Source organism: Oncorhynchus gorbuscha, linkage group LG15 (assembly GCF_021184085.1).
Source record: "Oncorhynchus gorbuscha isolate QuinsamMale2020 ecotype Even-year linkage group LG15, OgorEven_v1.0, whole genome shotgun sequence".
Taxonomy (NCBI): domain Eukaryota; kingdom Metazoa; phylum Chordata; class Actinopteri; order Salmoniformes; family Salmonidae; genus Oncorhynchus; species Oncorhynchus gorbuscha.
In genome coordinates this window covers 14,449,630-14,475,869 of record NC_060187.1, presented here as the reverse complement: position 1 = coordinate 14,475,869, position 26,240 = coordinate 14,449,630, and the positions used below count along the sequence as shown (strand labels likewise).

General features: G+C 45.8%; 1 protein-coding gene across 1 annotated transcript in view; it reads left to right on the top strand.

Moving 5' to 3' along the window:
* Positions 1 to 25,720, top strand: part of kank4 (KN motif and ankyrin repeat domains 4) — a 156,944-nt gene extending 131,224 nt beyond the window's left edge. The window contains exons 7-12 of the mRNA XM_046299836.1: positions 5,889 to 6,164; positions 7,963 to 8,047; positions 10,821 to 11,040; positions 12,277 to 12,419; positions 16,188 to 16,388; positions 23,697 to 25,720. Of these exons, the coding sequence (XP_046155792.1) occupies positions 5,889 to 6,164; positions 7,963 to 8,047; positions 10,821 to 11,040; positions 12,277 to 12,419; positions 16,188 to 16,388; positions 23,697 to 23,855 (1,084 nt within the window). The 3' untranslated portion in view covers positions 23,856 to 25,720. The remainder of the gene's footprint in view (positions 1 to 5,888; positions 6,165 to 7,962; positions 8,048 to 10,820; positions 11,041 to 12,276; positions 12,420 to 16,187; positions 16,389 to 23,696) is intronic.
* The last annotated feature ends 520 nt before the right edge of the window (positions 25,721 to 26,240 follow it).

Sequence of the window (26,240 nt, the reverse complement as noted above, 5' to 3'; positions counted from 1 at the left end):
TAATATAGCACCATGCCAGGGGAGGGTCTGTGTTAATATAGCACCATGCCAGGGGATGGTCTATGTTAATATAGCACCATGCCATGGGATTGTCTGTGTTAATATTGCACCATGCCAGGGGATGGTCTGTGTTAATATAGCACCATGCCATGCCAGGGGATGGTCTGTATTAATATAGCACCATGCCAGGGGATGGTCTGTGTTAATATAGCGCCATGCCAGGGGATAGTCTGGTTAATATAGCACCATGCCAGGGGATGGTCTGTGTTAATATAGCACTGTGCCATGCCAGGGGATGGTCTGTGTTAATATAGCACTGTGTCATGCCAGGGGATGGTCTGTGTTAATATAGCACTGTGCCATGCCAGGGGATGGTCTGTGTTAATATAGCACCATGCCAGGGGATGGTCTGTGGCACTGTGCCATGCCAGGGGATGGTCTGTGTTAATATAGCACCATGCCAGGGGATGGTCTGTGTTAATATAGCACCATGCCAGGGGATGGTCTGTGTTAATATAGCACCATGCCAGGGGATGGTCTGTGTTAATATAGCACCATGCCAGGGGATGGTCTGTGTTAATATAGCACCATGCCAGGGGATGGTCTGTGTTAATATAGCACCATGCCAGGGGATGGTCTGTGTTAATATAGCACCATGCCAGGGGATGGTCTGTGTTAATATAGCACTGTGCCAGGGGATGGTCTGTGTTAATATAGCACCATGCCAGGGGATGGTCTGTGTTAATATAGTACTGTGCCAGGGGATGGTCTGGTTAATATAGCACCATGCCAGGGGATGGTCTGTGTTAATATAGCACTGTGCCAGGGGATGGTCTGTGTTAATATAGCACCATGCCAGGGGATGGTCTGTGTTAATATAGCACTGTGCCAGGGGATGGTCTGGTTAATATAGCACCATGCCAGGGGATGGTCTGGTTAATATAGCACCATGCCAGGGGATGGTCTGTGTTAATATAGCACCATGCCAAGGGATAGTCTGCGTTAATATAGCACCATGCCAGGGGATGGTCTGTGTTAATATAGCTCCATGCCAGGGGAGGGTCTGGTTAATATAGCACCATGCCAGGGGATGGTCTGTGTTAATATAGCAGCATGCCAGGGGATGGTCTGTGTTAATATAGCACCATGCCAGGGGAGGGTCTGGTTAATATAGCACCATGCCAGGGGTTGGTCTGTGTGGAAAATGAAGCTGCTTACGTTCCCCTCTTTGTAGCAGTCAGCAAATAGTGTTTCTGGATTGTCCTTGAGGAGCATATTTTTGTACTTATTCCATGCAGTGTTATTTTAAATTTCCAAGGGGTACTGTACTGTGATATCTGCACGGGCGAAGCCAGGAGTAGGGGGCTTCAAAAGCCTCTGCATTTGGGTGGGGAAGGAGGGGGCTGTGAAACTCTCCTGCCATTGTTGTATATATATAATATATAATAATATATTATTGTATTTTACTTCATGGCTTCAGAAGTAACTTCAGACTGAACATTACTCACTCAGTTTTGGGCTGGATGGTATTTCCAGGTTTGGTTTGAATGTGTTGATGTAAAGGGTGGTATCCTGTATCCTGTATCCTGTATACTGTATCCTGTATACTATATCCTGTATCCTGTATCCTGTATCCTGTATATTGTATCCTGTATCCTGTATACTGTATACTGTATACTGTATACTGTATACTGTATCCTGTATACTGTATACTGTATCCTGTATACTGTAAGCTTTTTTACATTTGTTATATTTGAACCCTTTTTCTCCCCAATTTCCTGATATCCAGTTTCAATCCATTTACAATCTTGTCTCATCGCTGCAACTCCCCAACAGGCTCGGGAGAGGCGAAGGTCGAGTCATGCGTCCCCCGAAATATGACCGGCCAAACCACGCTTCTTAACACCTGCCTGCTTAACCTGGAAGCCAGCTGCACCAATGTGTTGGAGGAAACACTGTTCAACTGACAACCGGAGTCAGCCTGCAGGCGCCCGGCCCGCCACAAGGAGTCACTAGAGCGCGATGAGCCAAGTGAAACCCCCCCCGGTCAGACCCTCCCCTAACCCGAACAACGCTGGGCCAATTGTGCGCCGCTCTATGGGACTCCAGGTCATGGCCGGTTGTGACACAGCCTTGGATCAAACGTTGGTCTGTAGTGACACCTCAAGCACTGTGATGCAGTGTCCTAGACCGCTGTAATACAGCCTGGAATGGAACCTGGGTCTGTAGTGACTCCTCTAGCTCTGTGATGCAGTGTCCTAGACCGCTGTAATACAGCCTGGAATGGAACCTGGGTCTGTAGTGACTCCTCTAGCTCTGTGATGCAGTGTCCTAGACCGCTGCGCCACTCGGGAGGCCTACATTTATCTAACTCTAATTCCATTGTTTTGCAGAAGAGCCAATGAGCTCCCTCTCTCGCTCTCTCAATGGTCTGTCTGTCTGTCTGTCTGTCTGTCTGTCTGTCTGTCTGTCTGTCTGTCTGTCTGTCTGTCTGTCTGTCTGTCTGTCTGTCTGTCTGTCTGTCTGTCTGTCTGTCTGTCTGTCTGTCTCCGTGTCTGTCTGTCTGTCTTTCTGTCTCTCTCCGTGTCTCTCTCCGTGTCTGTCTGTCTGTCTGTCTGTCTGTCTGTCTGTCTGTCTGTCTGTCTGTCTGTCTGTCTGTCTGTCTGTCTGTATGTCTGTCTGTCTGTCTGTCTGTCTGTCTGTCTGTCTGTCTGTCTGTCTGTCTCTCTCTCTCTCTCTGTCTGTCTGTCTGTCGCTCTCTATATATCTCCCTCGCTCTATATTTCTCTCTCTCTGTCTGTCTGTCTGTCTGTCTGTCTGTCTGTCTGTCTGTCTGTCTGTCTGTCTGTCTGTCTGTCTGTCTGTCTGTCTGTCTGTCTGTCTGTCTGTCTGTCTGTCTGTCTCTCTCTCTCTCTCTCTCTCTCTCTGTCTGTTGCTCTCTATATATCTCCCTCGCTCTATATTTCTCTCCATCTTTCACCCTGTCTCTCTCTCTCTCTCTCTCTCTCTCTGTCTGTTGCTCTCTATATATCTCCCTCGCTCTATCTTTCTCTCCATCTTTCACCCTGTCTCTCTCTCTCTCTCTCTCTCTCTGTCTGTTGCTCTCTATATGTCTCCCTCGCTCTATCTTTCTCTCCATCTTTCACCCTGTCTCTCTGTCTCTCTCTCTCTCTGTCTGTTGCTCTCTATATGTCTCCCTCGCTCTATATTTCTCTCCATCTTTCACCCTGTCTCTCTCTCTCTCTCTCTCTCTGTCTGTTGCTCTCTATACGTCTCCCTCGCTCTATCTTTCTCTCCATCTTTCACCCTGTCTCTCTCTCTCTCTCTCTCTGTCTGTTGCTCTCTATATGTCTCCCTCGCTCTATCTTTCTCTCCATCTTTCACCCTGTCTCTCTGTCTCTCTCTCTCTGTCTGTTGCTCTCTATATGTCTCCCTCGCTCTATCTTTCTCTCCATCTTTCACCCTGTCTCTCTCTCTCTCTCTCTCTCTGTCTGTTGCTCTCTATATGTCTCCCTCGCTCTATCTTTCTCTCCATCTTTCACCCTGTCTCTCTGTCTCTCTCTCTCTCTCTCTCTCTCTCTCTCTGTCTGTTGCTCTCTATATATCTCCCTCGCTCTATCTTTCTCTCCATCTTTCACCCTGTCTCTCTGTCTCTCTCTCTCTCTCTCTCTCTCTCTGTCTGTTGCTCTCTATATATCTCCCTCGCTCTATCTTTCTCTCCATCTTTCACCCTGTCTCTCTGTCTCTCTCTCTCTCTGTCTGTTGCTCTCTATATGTCTCCCTCGCTCTATCTTTCTCTCCATCTTTCACCCTGTCTCTCTGTCTCTCTCTCTCTCTCTGTCTGTTGCTCTCTATATATCTCCCTCGCTCTATATTTCTCTCCATCTTTCACCCTGTCTCTCCCATAGACACACTGCCCTCACTGTGACTCTCCCTTCCTGTTTGTGTGTGTGTTGTGTGTGTATGCGTGTGCGTGCGTTTAACTTTGTGTGCGAGTGTATGACTGATGCCCTATGATTAGGCTGTGCTTTGCCTGTGTTGATGAGATGTGAGTTCGATGACAGAGGTGATACTGGGAAAAAAAAGCCTCTCTCCTGGCTATGATTACGCAAGTATAAACTCCATGGGACCACACAGCCGTCATACCGCTCAAGAAGGAGACTCGTTCTGTCTCCCAGAGATGAACGTACTTTGGTGTGAAAAGTGTAAATCAATCCCAGAGCAACAGTAAAGGACCTTGTGAAGATGCTGGAGGAAACAGGTACAAAAGTATCTATATCCACAGTAAAAACGAGTCCTATATCGACATAACCTCAAAGGCAACTCAGCAAGGAAGAAGCCACTGCTCCAAAAATACCATAAAAAAGCCAGACTATGGTTTGCAACTGCACATGGGGACAAAGATCATACTTTTTGGAGAAATGTCCTCTGGTCTGAGTAAACAAAAATAGAACTGTTTGGCCATAATGACCATTGTTATGTTTGGAGGAAAAAGGGTGAGGCTTGCAAGCTGAAGAACACCATCCCAACCGTGAAGTACGGGCGTGGCAGCATCATGTTGTGGTGGTCCTTTGCTGCAGGAGGGACTGGTGCACTTCAGAAAATAGATGGCATCATGAGGAAAAATTATGTGGATATATTGAAGCAACATCTGAAGACATCAGTCAGGAAATTAGCTTGGTCGCAAATGGGTCTTCCAAACGGACAATGACCCCAAGCATACTTCCAAAGTTGTGGCAAAATGGCTTAAGGACAACAAAGTCAAGGTATTGGAGTGGCCATCACAAAGCCCTGATAGAAAATCCTATAGAAAATGTGTGGGCAGAACTGAAAAAGCGTGTGCGAGCAAGGAGGCCTAAAAACCTGACTCAGTTACATCAGCTCTGTCAGGAGGAATGGGCCAAAATTCACCCAACTTATTGTGGGAAGCTTGTGGAAGGCTACCTGAAATGTTTGACCCAAGTTAAACAATTTAAAGGCAATGCTACCAAATACTAATTGAGTGTATGTAAACTTCTGACCCACTGGGAATGTGATGAAATAAATAAAAGCTGAAATAAATAATTCTCTCTACTATTATTCTGACATTTCACATTCTTAAAATAAAGTGATGATCCTAACTGACCTAAGACATGGAATTTTTTGTAGGATTAAATGTCAGGAATTGTGAAAACTGAGTTTAAATGTTCTTGGCTAAGGTGTACGCAAACTTCCGACTTCAACTGTATCGATTTCGTCAACTGTTTCTGAATGGAATATTCTCACCTTTTAGATTTCTAAAGGGTTTACTGTGTCAGGTTATGGTTACCCCTGACCCCTGAGCTAAACCAGGGCGTGGGTGCTGTTTATCATGTCTCTGCTCAGATGTTTCCTTCATGCCCTCCCTGTTCCTAATCACAACATAGCCTTGAGAAAATACACACACAAACATACACACAGCCTTGAGAACACAGCACAGACTTCCCTCCTTCAGACTCTGATCACATGAACTCTCCTTACACTGCCTCTATTCGCCCCTCTCCCTTAGGAATTCTGGGAAGTCTGCGTCTCCTGAAAGATCGGTTCACAAACATCCTTGAAGGAATAGTATTCTCTGCCTGACCATAGCCTTTCTGATCAAGGGCCCTATAGAAGTTCCATGAACCATCTATTCATAACATCCTAAAGATGAATGTCCCTCAATATACTTCTCAAGGCCATGTTCTCACTGCTCACAGATTCCAAGATGTTGCACATTAATGTTAGGTAAATGGCCAACCCTGTGGGTAAATAGCCAGAACACATGGGGCTGAATGACCTTTTCTTGTCATATCTTGGTACTTGGTAAGTCTCTTGGAACTTCAGTCGTCTCATTGATGCTGTTTGTTTGTGTTGTTGTTAATGACCAGGTATGAGACCACCTCCAGTGAGGAGGAGTCGAGCGGGGAGGAGAAGGAGGAGGCCGAGGAGGTGGACAGCTCTGAGCCTGAGGAGATGCAGGAGGATCAGGAGAAGGAGGAGGACCAGGAGGAGGGAGCTGGAGAATCCCAGGGCCAGGGAGAGGACACTACCACAGGAGAGATGGCCCAGGGAGCAGGCCCTCAGGCTGGGGAGACAGAGGGCCAGGGAGACCCTCAAGACCCAGAGTCCAGCCAGGCACTCCTGGAGGAGCAGGCAGAAGCAGGGTGAGACAGGACTTCTTTATCAAGGTTCTTATCTTTTGCAGAAAATGTCCATCTCAGTGGAGGTCTTCTGAAATTAAATTAACTGTGAATAAACCATCTGCAAAGAAAATATACAGTTAGCCGTACAAGTATAAATGGCCCCTCTATTCAGACCCCTCTCATCCCACAGAGGTCTCCTTATGGCAGCCTACATCCATCCTTCATCCCCAATGTGTCTACTCTAGTCTCTGATGTCAGACACACAATCCAGGTCTTTGTTCAGGTGAGGGCCAGCTGCATCCTGCCTGGAGCCTTCAGTGTAGAGCCTTCGGTCTAGAGTCTTCAGGGCCAAATGAGAGCAGAATGAGAGGTGCTGAGTGAAAAATTAATACAAAAGCAGTCTTCTGCTGGGGCCTGGCCCTATAATGGTCTGGCCCCAAGAGCTGACCCCTTCTGCTGCGCGCACACACACACACACACACACACACACACACACACACACACACACACACACACACACACACACACACACACACACACACACACACACACACACACACACACACACACACACACACACACACACACACACACACACACACAGAGTGAGGCATGATTCAGTGACAGGGAGGATGTGTGGGATATGTTGACGTCTCAGAAACAGGCCCTCGGGGGGTTTGCTTCTAATGCTGTTCTACTGTATGACTATCACAAGGCCTGACATCTTTTGAAACACTTCATTTCCCGACTACCATTTATTATAATTAACTCGACCATTGCAGCACTACTAAAATATGTCTGTCTTATGAATTGTTAGGAAAGGTGACTAAATATTATGTTATGAAAGGTGACTAAATATTATGTTATGTTATGAAAGGTGGCTAAATGTTATGAAAGGTGGCTAAATATTATGTTATGTTATGAAAGGTGACTAAAAATATTATGTTATATTATGTTATGCTATGAAAGGTGGCTAAAATTAGTTATGTTATGAAAGGTGACTAAATATTATGTTATGTTATGAAACTAAAATATTATGTTATGTTATGAAAGGTGACTAAATATTATGTTATGTTTGAAAGGTGCTAAAAAGGTTATGAAACTAAATATTATGTTATGCTATGAAAGGTGGCTAAATATTATGTTATGTTATGAAAGGTGGCTAAATATTATGTTATGTTATGAAAGGTGGCTAAATATTATGTTATGCTATGAAAGGTGACTAAATATTATGTTATGTTATGAAAGGTGGCTAAATATTATGTTATGTTATGAAAGGTGGCTAAATATTATGTTATGAAAGGTGACTAAATAAATGTTATGAAAGGTGACTAAATATTATGTTATGTTATGAAAGGTGAAACTAAATATTATGTTATGTTATGAAAGGTGACTAAATATTATGTTATGCTATGAAAGGTGACTAAATATTATGTTATGTTATGAAAGGTGACTAAATATTATGTTATGTTATGAAAGGTGACTAAATATTATGTTATGTTATGAAAGGTGGCTAAATATTATGTTATGTTATGAAAGGTGACTAAATATTATGTTATGTTATGAAAGGTGACTAAATGTTATGAAAGGTGACTAAATGTTATGAAAGGTGACTAAATGTTATGTTATGTTATGAAAGGTGACTAAATATTATGTTATGTTATGAAAGGTGACTAAATGTTATGAAAGGTGACTAAATATTATGTTATGTTATGAAAGGTGACTAAATGTTATGAAAGGTGACTAAATGTTATGAAAGGTGACTAAATGTTATGTTATGTTATGAAAGGTGACTAAATGTAATATTATGTTCACACAGGGAGACGATAGATAAGGACTTCATGGACGCGTGTCACTACATTAAGGATCGTATGGCAGAGGTGGCAACCCCTGATAAAGAAATGGTAAGAACATTTCCCCTCTAAAGTCGAAACAGTATTGCATGAGGTTGGTTGCCATCCTTGTCACATAATGTGATCCCCGGCCTGTGCGGGATTCCGACCCCACCAGTCTTCACACTATGAACCCTCCATCTGTCTCCCAGCTCCAATATGAACCCTCCATCTGTCTCCCAGCTCCACTATGTCCCTCCATCTGTCTCCCAGCTCCACTATGAACCCTCCATCTGTCTCCCAGCTCCACTATGAACCCTCCATCTGTCACCCAGCTCCACTATGAACCCTCCATCTGTCTCCCAGCTCCACTATGTCCCTCCATCTGTCTCCCAGCTCCACTATGTTCCTCCATCTGTCTCCCAGCTCCACTATGTCCCTCCATATGTCTCCCAGCTCTTCTGTCCCTTTCAATTAAACAGGGAAAATACAATCACTAACAAACCCTAACAAACCCTAACCCTAGCTTAATGTCCACATCCTGGTTCAACTCTAACCCTAGCCTCAACCCTCAACCTAACCCTAGCTTCAACTCTCAACCTAACCCTAACTTCAACTCTCAACCTAACCCTTCCTTCAACCCTCAACCTAATCCTAGCTTCAACCCTCAACCTAACCCTAGCTGTAACCCTCAACCCTCAACCTAACCCTATCTTCAACTCTCACCCCTCAACCTAACCCTACCTTCAATCCTCAACCTAACCCTAGCTTCAACCCTCAACCTAACCCTAGCTTCAACCCTCAACCTAACCCTAGCTTCAACCCTCAACCCTCAACCTAACCCTAGCTTCAACCTTCAACCCTCAACCTAACCCTAGCATCAAACCTCAACCTAACCCTAACTTCAACCCTCAACCGAACCCTACCTTCAACCCTCAACCTAACTCTAGCTTCAACCCTCAACCTAACCCTAGCTTCAACCCTCAACCTAACCCAACCTTCAACCCTCAACCTAAACCTAGCTTCAACCCTCAACCTAACCCTACCTTCAACCCTCAACCTAACCCTAGCTTCAACCCTCAACCCTCGACCTAACCCTAGCTTCAACTCTCAACCTAACCCTAGCTTCAACCCTCAACCTAACCCTACCTTCAATCCTCAACCGAACCCTAGCTTCAAACCTCAACCCTCAACCTAACCCTACCTTCAACCCTCAACCTAACCCTAGCTTCAAACCTCAACACTCAACCTAACCCTAGCTTCAACCCTCAACCTAACCCTACCTTCAACCCTCAACCGAACCCTAGCTTCAACCCTCAACCCTCAACCTAACCCTACCTTCAACCCTCAACCTAACCCTAGCTTCAACCCTCAACCCTCAACCTAACCCAAGCTTCAACCCTCAGCCTAACCCTAGCTTCCATCCTCAACCCTCAACCCTCAACCTAACCCTAGCTTCAACTCTCAACCTACCCCTAGCATCAACCCTCAATCCTCAACCTAACCCTAGCTTCAACTCTCAACCTAACCCTAGCTTCAACCCTCAACCCTCAACCTAACCCTAGCTTCAACTCTCAACCTAACCCTAGCTTCAACCCTCAACCCTCAACCTAACCCTAGCGTCAACCCTCAACCCTCAACCTAACCCTATCTTCAACTCTCAACCTAACCCTAGCTTCAACCCTCAACCCTCAACCTAACCCTAGCTTCAACTCTCAACCTAACCTTAGCTTCAACCATCAACCCTCAACCTAACCCTAGCTTCAACTCTCAACCTAACCCTAGCTTCAACCCTCAACCTAACCCTAGCTTCAACTCTCAACCTAACCCTAGCTTCAACTCTCAACCTAACCCTAGCTTCAACCCTCAACCCTCAACCTAACCCTAGCTTCAACTCTCAACCTAACCCTAGCTTCAACCCTCACCCCTCAACCTAACCCTAGCTTCAACTCTCAACCTAACCCTAGCTTCAACCCTCAACCCTCAACCTAACCCTAGCTTCAACTCTCAACCTAACCCTAGCTTCAACCCTCAACCTAACCCTAGCTTCAACTCTCAACCTAACCCTAGCTTCAACTCTCAACCTAACCCTAGCTTCAACTCTCAACCTAACCATAGCTTCAACCCTCAACCCTCAACCTAACCCTAGCTTCAACTCTCAACCTAACCCTAGCTTCAACCCTCAACCCTCAAACTAACCCTAGCTTCAACTCTCAACCTAACCCTAGCTTCAACCCTCAACCCTCAACCTAACCCTAGCTTCAACTCTCAACCTAACCCTAGCTTCAACTCTCAACCTAACCCTAGCTTCAACTCTCAACCTAACCCTAGCTTCAACTCTCAACCCTCAACCTAACCCTACATTCAACCCTCAACCAAACCCTAGCTTCAACCCTCAACCCTCAACCTAACCCTAGCTTCAACTCTCAACCTAACCCTAGCTTCAACCCTCAACCCTCAACCTAACCCTAGCTTCAACTCTCAACCTAACCCTAGCTTCAACTCTCAACCTAACCCTAGCTTCAACTCTCAACCTAAGCCTAGCTTCAACTCTCAACCCTCAACCTAACCCTAGCTTCAACCCTCAACCCTCAACCTAACCCTAGCTTCAACTCTCAACCTAACCCTAGCTTCAACTCTCAACCTAACCCTAGATTCAACTCTCAACCTAACCCTAGCTTCAACTCTCAACCTAACCCTAGCTTTATGTCCACATCCTGGTTAAACCATTACCCTTGTTTCCCCCTTTTTATAGAGTCTTGTAATGGTGTTGTACCAGGAGTGGTTCCATGTGTCTCAATGTTTGTCATCTCTAATAGTGTGTGTGCTCTCTCCCTATCTTCAGAGACACATCCTGACCGTGTTGTACCAGGAGTGGTTCCGTGTGTCCAGTCAGAAGGACTCGCTGGCCGACACTGTCACCCTCTACCTGAGAGAGGTGGGCATCGCCACGCCAACACTCCTGCGTTACATCGTAAACCTGGCCGATGGTAACGGCAACACAGCACTCCACTACAGCGTGTCCCACTCCAACTTCCCTGTGGTCAAACTGCTGCTGGACACTGGTATGGGATATTCATCCACCTCTCTACAACACACTGGTATGGAATATTCATCCACCTCTCTACAATACACTGATATGGGATATTCATCCACCTTTCTACAACACACTGGTATGATATGTTTCTACACCTTTCTACAACACACTGGTATGGGATATTCATCCACCTTTCTACAACACACTGGTATGATATGTTTCTACAACACACTGGTATGGGATATTCATCCACATCTCTACAATACACTGGTATGGGATATTCATCCACATCTCTACAATACACTGGTATGGGATATTCATCCACCTTTCTACAATACACTGGTATGATATGTTTCTACACCTTTCTACAACCCTCTCACTCTCCACTATCTCACACCCCCTTTTTATCAGTCCCTACTCCCTGCCTCAACCCTTTTTTACTGAAACGATATTTATGGCTTTCTCACGTTTGTTCTGAAACCAATAGTGAACAAGACTTGGAGTGTGTCAATGCCAGATGTGTCTCTGATCGAATGCAGGGGTGGAAAAAGTACTCAATTGTCACACTTCAGTAAAAGTGAAGATGTCTTAATAGAAAATGACTCAAGTAAAAGTGAAAGTCTCCCAGTTAAATATTACGTAAGTATCAAAAGTGAATGTAATTGCTAAATTATACTTAAATATCAAAAGTAAAAGTATAAATCATTTCACATTCTTTATATTAAGCAAACCAGATTGCACAATCTTCTCGTTTTTTAAATGTATGGATAGCCAGGAGCACACTCCAACACTCAGATGTAATTTACAAATGAAGCATCTGATCAGAGCCAGTAGGGATGACCAGGGATGTTCTCTTGATAAGTGCTTGAATTGGGCCATTTTCCTGTCCTGCTAAGCATTCAAAAAGTACTGAGCACTTTTTGTTTTCAGGGAAAATGTATGTATTATTTTCTTTAGGAATGTAGTGGAGTAAAAGTCAAATATAAATCGTAAAGTAAAGTACGGGTACCCCCAAAACATACCTAAGTAGTACTTTAAAATATTTTTACTTAAGTACTTTACACAACTGACCCAATGCCATATATGGTCTGTGTGTGTGTGTGTGTGTGTGTGTGTGTGTGTGTGTGTGTGTGTGTGTGTGTGTGTGTGTGTGTGTGTGTGCGTGCGTGCGTGCGTGCGTGCGTGCGTGCGTGCGTGCGTGCGTGCGTGCGTGCGTGCGTGCGTGCGTGCGTGCGTGCGTGCGTGTGTCTGTGCGTGTGTGTAGGTCTGTGTGAGGTGGACACCCAGAACAAAGCAGGCTACACAGCGGTGATGCTGGCCTCTCTGACAGCTGCTGATGGATCAGACGACATGGAGGTGGCTCTACAGCTACTGAGAGAGGGAGATGTCAATGCCCGAGCCAGCCAGGTACACACAACATGTACTCTATCTCATTGTACACTCACACACTAACACTGAACCACTACTCATTGTATATTCCCTCTGGTATGCAGTCACAGACTGTATATTCACTCTAGCATGCAGTCAGTCACAGACTGTATATTCACTATAGCATGTAGTCACAGACTGTATATTCACTATAGCATGTAGTCACAAACTGTATATTCACTCAAGCATGTAGTCAGTCACAGACTGTGTATTCACTCTAGCATGTAGTCACAGACTGTATATTCACTCTAGCATGTAGTCAGTCACAGACTGTATATTCACTCTTGCATGTAGTCAGTCACAGACTGTATATTCACTCTAGCATGCAGTCACAGATCGTATATCCACCATATATCACTAGGGCTTTCCTTAGAAAATTGGAACCATCCTGGTAATATCCCAGTATTCCCATTCAAGCTGGAAATGCTATTTAAAAGCATATAATGCTAGCGAAATAAATCTGACCTGATTCTACCACTGTAAATGGAGAAATATGGACAGGAATATAATGGATTCTTATAGTATTGGTCACAATTTAATCAACTCAACGTTCTGTCATGTCACCACACAATTTGGTTATGTAGCCTTGTTCAAATGTAGTTCAAAAACATGATGAGGTTATTAGCCTACAACCTAGTGAATATTACATTTGTTTTAGCTTACCTTAAGATGTCAGCCTGCTTGTTTGTCCGTTTCTCTCCCCTTGCACTTGGCTTTTAGGGGGATTTTGGAAGGTTGTGACTGTTTTTACTTTATGATAACATGATTATTGTGATGACTTCGTCACAGGGAACAAATCCGATTCTCCTCTAAACAAACAAGCAAATAGGCCTAGTATTGGAGCTTCATCGCCATCGATAGCTTCTGCGCCATCGATAGCTTTAGCGCCATGGATAGCTTCAGCGCCATGGATAGCTTCAGCACCATGGGTAGCTTCAGCGCCATGGATAGCTTCAGCGCCTTGGATAGCTTCAGCACCATGGGTAGCTTCAGCGCCATGGATAGCTTCAGCGCCTTGGATAGCTTCAGCACCATGGGTAGCTTCAGCGCCATGGATAGCTTCAGCGCCTTGGATAGCTTCAGCGCCTTGGATAGCTTCAGCGCCTTGGATAGCTTCAGCACCATGGGTAGCTTCAGCGCCATGGATAGCTTCAGCGCCTTGGATAGCTTCAGCACCATGGGTAGCTTCAGCGCCATGGATAGCTTCAGCGCCTTGGATAGCTTCAGCACCATGGGTAGCTTCAGCGCCATGGATAGCTTCAGCGCCTTGGATAGCTTCAGCACCATGGGTAGCTTCAGCGCCATGGATAGCTTCAGCGCCTTGGATAGCTTCAGCACCATGGGTAGCTTCTGCGCCATCGATAGCTTTAGCGCCATGGATAGCTTCAGCGCCATGGATAGCTTCAGCACCATGGGTAGCTTCAGCGCCATGGATAGCTTCAGCGCCTTGGATAGCTTCAGCGCCATGGATAGCTTCAGCGCCATGATTAGCTTCAGCGTCGTGATTAGCTTCAGCACCATGGGTAGCTTCAGCGCCATGGATAGCTTCAGTGCCATGGATAGCTTCATCACCCTGGATAGCCTCAGCGCCATGGATAGCTTCAGCACCATGATTAGTTTCAGCACCATGGATAGCTTCAGCACCCTGGATAGCTTCAGCACCCTGGATAGCTTCAGCACCCTAGATAGCTTCAGGACCATGGATAGCTTCAGCGCCATGGATAGCTTCAGCACCCTAGATAGCTTCAGCACCATGGATAGCTTCAGCGCCATGGATAGCTTCAGCACCCTGGATAGCTTCAGGACCATGGATAGCTTCAGCACCCTAGATAGCTTCAGGACCATGGATAGCTTCAGCACCCTAGATAGCTTCAGGACCATGGATAGCTTCAGCGCCATGGATAGCTTCAGCACCCTGGATAGCTCCAGGACCATGGATAGCTTCAGCGCCATGGATAGCTTCAGCACCCTGGAGTTATCCCTGATAATATATGTCAGGCATCTGCATTAGCTTTTGTTACTGTAACATCATTGAACAATGTTACAAATGTCTATTTCCTCGGGTGCGCTTGTGGACACATTGTAGTAGCCTACCAGTCATTTTGTTCAAATTGAGTAGCTGCAGTTTATATTTTGAGTTTCTGCCAGTGCTACAAAGATAGTTTGGAGATTTGTGAATGTGAGATGGAGATTGCCTTCAGTAACTGTCGAGAAGTTGCGTGTAGCCTACACATGATAGTCAGCAATACAATTTATAGAAGTCATGCAAGTAAGTGATGTTTTCTATTGGTTGACTTTACATTGAGTAGGCTAAATATGGTAGGCTGCTAGCATTGTGAATACTAGTTTAATGTAGACTATGAATTAAGTGAGTTGATGTGTCCGGTTCATGTATGCAACTGTTAGCACTTCCATATTTTGTGTTTTTGTATTAGTGCTGCATACTTTTTGATATTTTATTGGTCTACGGAAAACGGGAAGGAGCTTGGTCAGGAAGTCCCGGGATAACGGTCACCAGTATTAAACCCTACTGTACACACACCCAATGTATAGACATACACTCAGTCATTTTCAGACAATCACACACCTGTACACACAGTGACCTATAGGCAATACTCACTGACTCAGCTAGTTACTCAGGACCACTGTACTTGCCTGTACTTGACCCACTACAAATAGCTCAGTTGGTAGAGCATGGCGCTTGTAACGCCAGGGTAGTGGGTTCGATCCCCGGGACCACCCATACGTAGAATGTATGCACACATGACTGTAAGTCGCTTTGGATAAAAGCGTCTGCTAAATGGCATATATTATTATATATTATTATATTATATACAGTGCATTCGGGAAAGTATTCCGACCCCTTGACTTTTTCCACATTTTGTTACATTACAGCCTTATTCTAAAATGGATTAAATTGTTGTTTTTTTCATCATCAGTCTACACACAATACCAAATAATGACAAAGCAATAAATAAAAAAATTAAAACAGAAATATCACATTTACATAAGTATTCAGACCCTTTACTCAGTACTTTGTTGAAGCACCTTTGGCAGCGATTGGCAGCGAGTGTGGCAGCGATTGGCAGCGAGTGTCTCAACACAGCTATTTTCAGGTCTCTCCAGAGATGTTTGATCGGGTTCAAGCCCGGGCTCTGGCTGGGCCACTCAAGGACATTCAGAGACTTGTTCTGAAGCCACTCCTGTGTTGTCTTGGCTGTGTGCTTTGGGTCGTTGTCCTGTTGGAAGGTGAACCTTCACCCCAGTCTGAGGTCCTGAGCGCTGTGGAGCAGGTTTTCATCAAGGATGTCTCTGTACTTTGCTCCGTTCATCTTTCCATCAATCCTGACTAGTCTCCCAGTCCCTGTTGCTGAAAAACATCCCCACAGCATGATTCTGCCACCACCATGCTTCACTGTAGGGTTGGTGCCTTGTTTCTCATGGTCCTTTAGATGCCTTTTGGCAAACTACAAACGGGCTGTCATGTGCCTTTTACTGAGGAGTGGCTTCCATCTGGCCATTCTACCAAAAAGGCCTGATTGGTGGAGTGCTGCAGAGATGGTTGTCCTTCTGGAAGGTTCTCTCCACAGAGGAACTCTGGAAGTCTGTCAGAGTGATATCGGGTTATTGGTCACCTCCCTGACCAAGGCCCTTCTCTGTGAATACTTCTGAAGGCACTGTATCCTGTAGTTTCTCCCTCTCACATTTCATTCCTGTCCTATTTTCTCTTCCTCTCCTGTTTTCTAGGCTGGGCAGACGGCCCTCATGCTGGCCGTCAGCCATGGTCGCACAGCCATGGTGCGGTTGCTGCTGAGCTGCCAGGCTGACCTCAACATTCAGGACAAAGACGGTTCGACTGCACTCATATGTGCATGTGAACACAGTCACGTGGAGATCGCTCGGATACTACTCGAGTCTGACCACTGTGACACCAGCCTCACAGACAAGGTAGGTACACACACATGCATATCACACACACGCATAACACACACTAATGTGAACACACACAAGCATGCACACACACACACTTGGACGCTCACACACACATGCACAGACATACACTTTGAACTTCCCAGAACATTGAATGTCAAAACAACCCAACAGTGCCACTATCTGGCTAAACAGTGAAGTGCATAATTTCCTCATGTTCATTGACATGATGAATGAGCACACAGGCTCTCAGATGATGTCACATCCCCTAGCCGCACAGCGGCCGGGAGTTGACCAGAAACCTATCTTTCCTCCTATCTTTCCTCCACAGAGTGATAGCAGAATGGCAGACAGATAAGGCAGGAATTAACTGCTTGGTTAATAACTGTTTTGTGGAGCTGTCTGTCTGGGTTTGACACAGTAATGAATCCCTCTTAGAAGGGCTTCTTTAAGGCCTCCAGGGCAGTCAGACAGGGGGCTAAAGTAGACCCTGGAAACCCAGACAGAGCTGTGTGGGCTGTGGTTGAGACAGACAGGTTAAATAATTCACTACCAATCTGAGGATAATTCTTTCTACGATCCTCTCTCATGGCCAGAGATGGTATTATTCTGCTCTCACCCATTGGTCCCACATTATCTCACTATGGGTTATTTTCTTCATGATATGATTGGTTGTCGCAACCAGAAATTTCCTTGACTCACCGTTGTCAGGGCGCTGGCAGGATATAGCTCATCAGTCGAGCTTGCAACACCAGGAATTAACAAGTGTAGAGAATTCTGCATTCTGCATGAACATGTCTCCTGAAATGGCAAGCATCTATTACTGTTAAAAATCAAATTAAATCAAACCCAATTTTATTCATCATATATACAGAATGCAGGGGGTGTAAACAGTGCTATAAAATGCTTACTTGCAAGCTACCTCTCAACCAACATAGCCCTTGTGTCATACAGCGTGTCTTGGGGGTATGATATTTGTGCATCTAACTTTCTAACTCATCATTATTTACAATTGATCAGGACTATCCATAATCCTGGAAGCATCCACATTAATGTAGAAGTGTTTAGAAACATATTTTATTCTCATTTACAATAAGTGACTCCAAAATGACACAATACATTACTTATCAGTAATTTCTATTGGGCACAAAATAATCTATAAACACACCCAAAACAAAGAGGAAAAGTCACAAGCGTGATGTAATCATTGTGTTCTAGGAATATGGGACCAAATACTAAACTAATACTACTTTAATACACATAAGTGAATTTATCCCAATACTATGTACAAAAAGTGCTGTAATAAAAAGTGGTGTAACATGGATGAAAATACTCTCAAATTAAAGCTGACAGTCTACACTTTGTATAATTTCAAATCCAAAGTGCTGGAGTGCAGCCAAAACATTTCACTATCCCAATACTGACTGCCGGAGCCAAATCAGACTTTAAAAGGAACATATATGGTCCATGGACTAATGTTAGACAGGGGACTGACTGATGGACTAACGTTAGACAGGGGACTGACTGATGGACTAACGTTAGACAGGGGACTGACTGATGGACTAACGTTAGACAGGGGACTGACTGATGGACTAACGTTAGACAGGGGACTGACTGATGGACTAACGTTAGACAGGGGACTGACTGATGGACTAACGTTAGACAGGGGACTGACTGATGGACTAACGTTAGACAGGGGACTGACTGATGGACTAACGTTAGACAGGGGACTGACTGATGGACTAACGTTAGACAGGGGACTGACTGATGGACTAACGTTAGACAGGGGACTGACTGATGGACTAACGTTAGACAGGGGACTGACTGATGGACTAACGTTAGACAGGGGACTGACTGATGGACTAACGTTAGACAGGGGACTGACTGATGGACTAACGTTAGACAGGGGACTGACTGATGGACTAACGTTAGACAGGGGACTGACTGATGGACTAACGTTAGACAGGGGACTGACTGATGGACTAACGTTAGACAGGGAACTGACTGATGGACTAACGTTAGACAGGGGACTGACTGATGGACTAACGTTAGACAGGGGACTGACTGATGGACTAACGTTAGACAGGGGACTGACTGATGGACTAACGTTAGACAGGGGACTGACTGATGGACTAACGTTAGACAGGGGACTGACTGATGGACTAACGTTAGACAGGGGACTGACTGATGGACTAACGTTAGACAGGGGACTGACTGATGGACTAACGTTAGACAGGGGACTGACTGATGGACTAACGTTAGACAGGGGACTGACTGATGGACTAACGTTAGACAGGGGACTGACTGATGGACTAACGTTAGACAGGGGACTGACTGATGGACTAACGTTAGACAGGGGACTGACTGATGGACTAACGTTAGACAGGGGACTGACTGATGGACTAACGTTAGACAGGGGACTGACTGATGGACTAACGTTAGACAGGGGACTGACTGATGGACTAACGTTAGACAGGGGACTGACTGATGGACTAACGTTAGACAGGGGACTGACTGATGGACTAACGTTAGACAGGGGACTGACTGATGGACTAACGTTAGACAGGGGACTGACTGATGGACTAACGTTAGACAGGGGACTGACTGATGGACTAACGTTAGACAGGGGACTGACTGATGGACTAAAGTTAGACAGGGGACTGACTGATGGACTAACGTTAGACAGGGGACTGACTGATGGACTAACGTTAGACAGGGGACTGACTGATGGACTAACGTTAGACAGGGGACTGACTGATGGACTAACGTTAGACAGGGGACTGACTGATGGACTAACGTTAGACAGGGGACTGACTGATGGACTAACGTTAGACAGGGGACTGACTGATGGACTAACGTTAGACAGGGGACTGACTGATGGACTAACGTTAGACAGGGGACTGACTGATGACTGGACTAACGTTAGACAGGGGACTGACTGATGGACTAACGTTAGACAGGGGACTGACTGATGGACTAACGTTAGACAGGGAACTGACTGATGGACTAACGTTAGACAGGGGACTGACTGATGGACTAACGTTAGACAGGGGACTGACTGATGGACTAACGTTAGACAGGGAACTGACTGATGGACTAACGTTAGACAGGGGACTGACTGATGGACTAACGTTAGACAGGGGACTGACTGATGGACTAACGTTAGACAGGGGACTGACTGATGGACTAACGTTAGACAGGGGACTGACTGATGGACTAACGTTAGACAGGGGACTGACTGATGGACTAACGTTAGACAGGGGACTGACTGATGGACTAACGTTAGACAGGGGACTGACTGATGGACTAACGTTAGACAGGGGACTGACTGATGGACTAACGTTAGACAGGGGACTGACTGATGGACTAACGTTAGACAGGGGACTGACTGATGGACTAACGTTAGACAGGGGACTGACTGATGGACTAACGTTAGACAGGGGACTGACTGATGGACTAACGTTAGACAGGGGACTGACTGATGGACTAACGTTAGACAGGGGACTGACTGATGGACTAACGTTAGACAGGGGACTGACTGATGGACTAACGTTAGACAGGGGACTGACTGATGGACTAACGTTAGACAGGGGACTGACTGATGGACTAATGTTAGACAGGGGACTGACTGATGGACTAATGTTAGACAGGGGACTGACTGATGGACTAACGTTAGACAGGGACTGACTGATGGACTAACGTTAGACAGGGACTGACTGATGGACTAACGTTAGACAGGGGACTGACTGATGGACTAACGTTAGACAGGGGACTGACTGATGGACTAATGTTAGACAGGGGACTGACTGATGGACTAATGTTAGACAGGGGACTGACTGATGGACTAACGTTAGACAGGGAACTGACTGATGGATTGGCGAGCTCATGTGTGGAGGACAGAGGACTGACTGATGCAGCTGTGGACCGGATGCTGGTAGAGGGGTGGGAGTAGGACGACAGGTGCCAACAAGAGGCAGGGCTGTCTCCAGCACTGGAACTGTCAGGTCCGGAACTTCTACGAGCTCCACAAAGCCCTCATCATCCTCCCCTTGGATATCAGGATCACCCATCTCCAGTTCCTCAATGGCAGCCTTTATAATCCTGCAGCACCAAACTAGTCTGAACGAAGAGGTACTCCAAACCAATCAGTTCCTCTTAAGAAAAAAAAATACAAAACAATATGAGAATACACCAGACTGAGTATGGAATAATTCTATAATAACATTTCACAAAGAGAAATGCGTGGCTGTTTGTATTAAATATAAAAGCTGCATTAGGTTATTAATTAAATGATATTGCCATTACCAGTGTATTTGCATAGAACAGTGTAAGGAACCATATGTTCCAACTGATGACCTTCCTACTGCGCTTGGGACAATAAAGGTATCCTGCTGCCACATAGTAGGATCCGTCCACAACCTGCCGGATCTTCTGGTGGAGTCCAGATGAGGTCAACTCTCCCCTCTCACAGTCAGAATGTGGGCAATAGAGCTTCACCTGACACATCCCTGCTCCACACTCTTTTAGTAGTTTTTGTCCAATAAATCCTGGAACCCTTACTATCTATTAAGACAAGGCTTCCATTTGGCAGTTTGCTGAAGCTGGCTCCCATGTCTGCTGTGAAAATAAGAGGGAAAGTTTGTGCTTAATAAGCATAAATGATATACATTTTAATGACAGTGAGCAGATTGGATTAATGAATGGAACAATAAAATGAAGTGTTTAAACTCTAGCTACCTATGTTGTTATCTCTAGCTACTTGCTAAAGGACATTTCTAACCACAGACACACCAGCATAAGCAAGAGAATAGGATGTCGTCCGTGCCTTGTAATTCATAATTAACATGATGACCCGTCCCGAGCCTATTTGACATCAAGACAGTGTTTGCCCTATAGCTATGTCTAGTCCAATTAACTCAAATCATAGAAAGAGAAAAGGAGAGGTTTGCTGACGCTGAGTGACAAAGCACAACTACAAGCTATAAATACCACACTTTGTTTAGATAGCTAGCTCCAGCAGTAAGAACATACGTTTAGTATGGTAAGTGGGGTTAACAGACTATTTTGATAGTCATGGATGTTAAGCTAGCTAACGTTACGTTACTTCGATCGCCTGTGTCAGTGTCAAAACACCCGTTGACTAACGCTTTAGATAGCGTTAACGTTACAGTAGCACTGTAAATCTTGTTAACCGAGCTAACATATTACTGAAGCCTAAAACACTGATATTACCTGCTAGATATTCCGATCGATGATCAATGAAAATAGCAGAAGCAAAACATTGTAGCTAACGTTACTTCAGAAAATAAAGATAACTGGCGAACAAAATGACCTAAGAGGAAATACACTGCTCAAAAAATAAAGGGAACACTTCAACAACACAATGTAACTCCAAGTCAATCACACTTCTGTGAAATCAAACTGTCCACTTAGGAAGCAACACTGATTGACAATACATTCCACATGCTGTTGTGCAAATGGAATAGACAAAAAGTAGAAATTATAGGCAATTCGCAAGACACTCCCAATAAAGGAGTGATTCTGCAGGTGGTGACCACAGACCGACCACTTCTCAGTTCCTATGCTTCCTGGCTGATGTTTTGTTCACTTTTGAATGCTGGTGGTGCTTTCACTCTAGTGGTAGCATGAGACGGAGTCTACAAGCCACACAAGTGGCTCAGGTAGTGCAGCTCATCCAGGATGGCACATCAATGCGAGCTGTGGCAAGAAGGTTTGCTGTGTCTGTCAGCGTAGTGTCCAGAGCATGGAGGCGCTACTAGGAGACAGGCCAGTACATCATGAGACATGGAGGAGGCCGTAGGAGGGCAACAACCCAGCAGCAGGACCGCTACCTCCACCTTTGTGCAAGGAGGAGCAGGAGGAGCACTGCCAGAGCCCTGCAAAATTACCTCCAGCAGGCCACAAATGTGCATGTGTCTGTTCAAACGGTCAGAAACAGACTCCATGAGGGTGGTATGAGGGCCCGACGTCCACAGGTGGGGGTTGTGCTTACAGCCCAACACCGTGCGGACATTTGGCATTTGCCAGAGAACACCAAGATTGGCAAATTCGCCACTGGCCACCTTGGCTCTTCACAGATGAAAGCAGGTTCACACTGAGCACATGTGACAGACGTGACAGAGTCTGGAGACGCCGTGGAGAACGTTCTGCTGCCTGCAACATCCTCCAGCATGACCGATTTGGCGGTGGGTCAGTCATGGTTTGGGGTGGCATTTCTTTGGGGGGCCGCACAGCCCTCCATGTGCTCGCCAGAGGTAGCCTGACTGCCATTAGGTACCGAGATGAGATCCTCAGACCTCTTGTGAGACCATATGTTGGTGCGGTTGGCCCTGGGTTCCTCCTAATGCAAGACAATGCTAGACCTCATGTGGCTGGAGTGTGTCAGCAGTTCCTGCAAGAGGAAGGCATTGATGCTATGGACTGGCCCGCCCGTTCTCCAGACCTGAATCCAATTGAGCACATCTGTGACATCATGTCTCGCTCCATCCACCAGGAGTTGGCGAATGCTTTAGTCCAGGTCTGAGAGGAGATCCCTCAGGAGACCATCCACCACCTCATCAGGAGCATGCCCAGGCATTGTAGGGAGGTCATACAGGCACGTGGAGGATTTGAGTGTGACTCCAAATCCAGACCTCCATGGGTTGATAAATTTGATTTCCATTGATAATTTTTGTGTGATTTTGTTGTCAGCACATTCAACTATGTAAAGAAAGAAGTATTTAATAAGAATATTTCATTCATTCAGATCTAGGATGTGTTATTTTAGAGTTCCCTTTATTTTTTTGAGCAGTGTATATTTTTACGTGGTCCTCTTGACTAGAGTTTGAAGGTCCCGCCATAGCCCTATCCACATTGGTCAATTATTGGCTACTTGTTGGTTGCACAGGCAACTCAGATTGGCTGGCGAGTGCAATTATTGGTTACTTCTTGGTTGCAGACAGCGATATGATTGGTTGTCGCAACCAGAAATTTCCTGACTCATCCTTGTTAGGGCGCTGGCCCTCTGTGGCAATGGCCTTTGTGTGGTGTAGATTTGAGCTGTGTGGCTCATTACTCAGGTCTCATGGTTCTGAGGGGAAGGGGTCTAAAGTACACGACACTTCCTCTGGCTTGTGGCGAGGGCACTATTCACTCTTCAAACATGATTGAACCCACAACGTTTTTATTTACTCCATGAGTGAAGAAACATTCTCTCTACCCCTCTCACCCACCTCTCTCTCTCTCTCTCTCTCTCTCTCTCTCTCTCTCTCTCTCTCTCTCTCTCTCTCTCTCTCTCTCTCTCTCTCTCTCTCTCATTGTCTTTAGGATGGTCAGAGTGCTCTTTCGGTTGCGGTAGCGGCCTCCCACAGTGAGCTAGTTGACCTTCTGAAGACCCATTCTGACTCCACCACCCAGGCCTCTAACCTCTCCTCCACCACCACCTCAGCCACCATTATCACCACCACCACCGCCTCTCTCCTCTGAGTCCTCTCCAGAAGCCCCTCTCGAACCCCCACCCCAACACAGAACTCTCCCACCCTAGACCCACCATAGCCCAGACCCCATTCGTCAGACTCAACGCTACCCTAGACCCACCGTAGCCCGGACTCCATTCGCCAGACCCAACCCTACCCTAGACCCACTGTAGCCCAGACCCAACCCTACCCTAGACCCACCGTAGCCCGGACCCCATTCGCCAGACCCAACCATACCCTAGACCCACCGTAGCCCAGACCCAACCCTACCCTAGACCCACCGTAGCCCGGACCCCATTCGCCAGACCCAGCCCTACCCTAGACCCACCGTAGCCCAGACCCAACCCTACCCTAGACCCACCGTAGCCCGGACCCCATTCGCCAGACCCAACCCTACCCTAGACCCACCATAGCCCGGACCCCATTCGCCAGACCCAACCCTACCCTAGACCCACCATAGCCCGGATCCCATTCGCCAGGCCCAACCCTACCCTAGACCCACCATAGCCCGGACCCCATTCGCCAGACCCAACCCTACCCTAGACCCACCATAGCCCGGATCCCATTCGCCAGGCCCAACCCTACCCTAGACCCACCATAGCCCGGACCCCATTCGCCAGACCCAACCGTACCCAAAACCCACCATAGCCCGGATCCCATTCGCCAGACCCAACCCTTCCCTAGACCCACCATAGCCCGGATCCCATTCGCCAGACCCAACCCTTCCCTAGACCCCCGTGGAGGACAGACAAAGGCTGTATTCACCACCACTCAGCTCACAGGACTACTGGACCTGTGCTGCAAGGAACCAGAATAACACACATTATTCACATTTCTGCCAATATTCCGTGGGCGGGACTCTGGAGTTATGTATCAACCGTTTGGCAGCCAGCCAATCAGAGAGAGACCTGTGTGTGTCAATCAAAGAATCTGTAGCCATGGCGACAGTGGGGATCGACAGGTGATCCATGAAGAGTGCAGAAAGACAACAGAAGGATGATGGATTGATGCTTTCCAAAAAAGAATGCTCTTCAGGCAAAAATCTTCTTAAGCACATGATCTACCTTCAAAATCTGTCATATTATTATCAATAATATGGTTTTTCTTCCTTTTTATTCCAATGATGACATTACTATTATTTTATATTTGGACATAAGCCATTTATTAAACCATAAAGTCAATGTTATAATAGTGTTTTATCAGACACACAAAGTTTATTTATTTTGCGTTGCACTTTGTTTCACTCTGTTTGATTGATATTCACACTGTACATAACATATCCATGCTTGGTTTGTTTTCATCAGTATGACTTAACGATTGACTCACTGGGAGGTCTTCCAATATGAAGGGTGTATAGTAGGATGCAGCATGCAGCAATATAATAACAAAAGGCAGAATCTTCCGAAGCTACTAAACTGCAGTATGATGTAGTAACTCTCCACTTACTACTCTTCTCAACTATCTACAACTCTTTTTCTCTTTCTCGCTCTCATGCACTAGCCTGGTCTCAGAGCATTTCATATGTTTCTGTACTTACAGTAAATCCTAGACATTCCATTTAGTATGATATGTTACGTTTTGTATGGTATGTATTCAAATGTGGTTATCCTTCACCCATTTTGTATGATATATTACGGATTACAATTCATATTATATGTTACGAATTTTCATAACAAACAATATTTAATGAATTGCTAAACGTATGATATGTAACGAATTCTAGCTGGTGGCTATAGTTAGCTAGCGCACTAAAGTTAGCTAGCCTAGTGGTTAGGGTTAATTATTATTATTTTATTATGTACTTTTACCCCTTTTTTTCCCCAATTGGTGGTTACAGTCTTGTCTCATCTCTGAAACTCCCCTATGGACTCGGGAGAGGCGTAGGTCGAGAGCCATGTGTCCTCCAAAACACAACCCTGCTAAGCCGCACTGTTTCTTGACACACTGCTTGCTTTACCCGGAAGACAGCCGCACCAATGTGTGTCAGAGGAAACACCGTCCAACTGACCGAAGTCAACTTGCAGGCTCCCAGCCACCTTCCCTTAACCCGGACGACGCTGGGACAATTGTGCGCCGCCTCATGGGTCTCTCAGTCACGGCCGGCTGTGACACACTACCTGGGGCTGTCGTGATGCCTTAGGCCGCTGCGCCACTCGGAAGGCCAGGGTTAGGGTTAAGTTTAAAGGGTTAAGGTTAGGGTTAGAGGAAGGGTGAGCTGAAAGGGTTAAGATTAGGTAAAGGGTTAGTTAAAAGGGTTAAGGTTAGGGTTAGGGCAAGGGTTAGATAACATGCTAAATAGTTGCAAAATATTTGTAAGTAGTTGAAAAGTTGCTAATTAGTTAAGTTTTCAGCAATGAAATTCGAACTCGCAACCTTTGGATTGCCAGACGTTTGT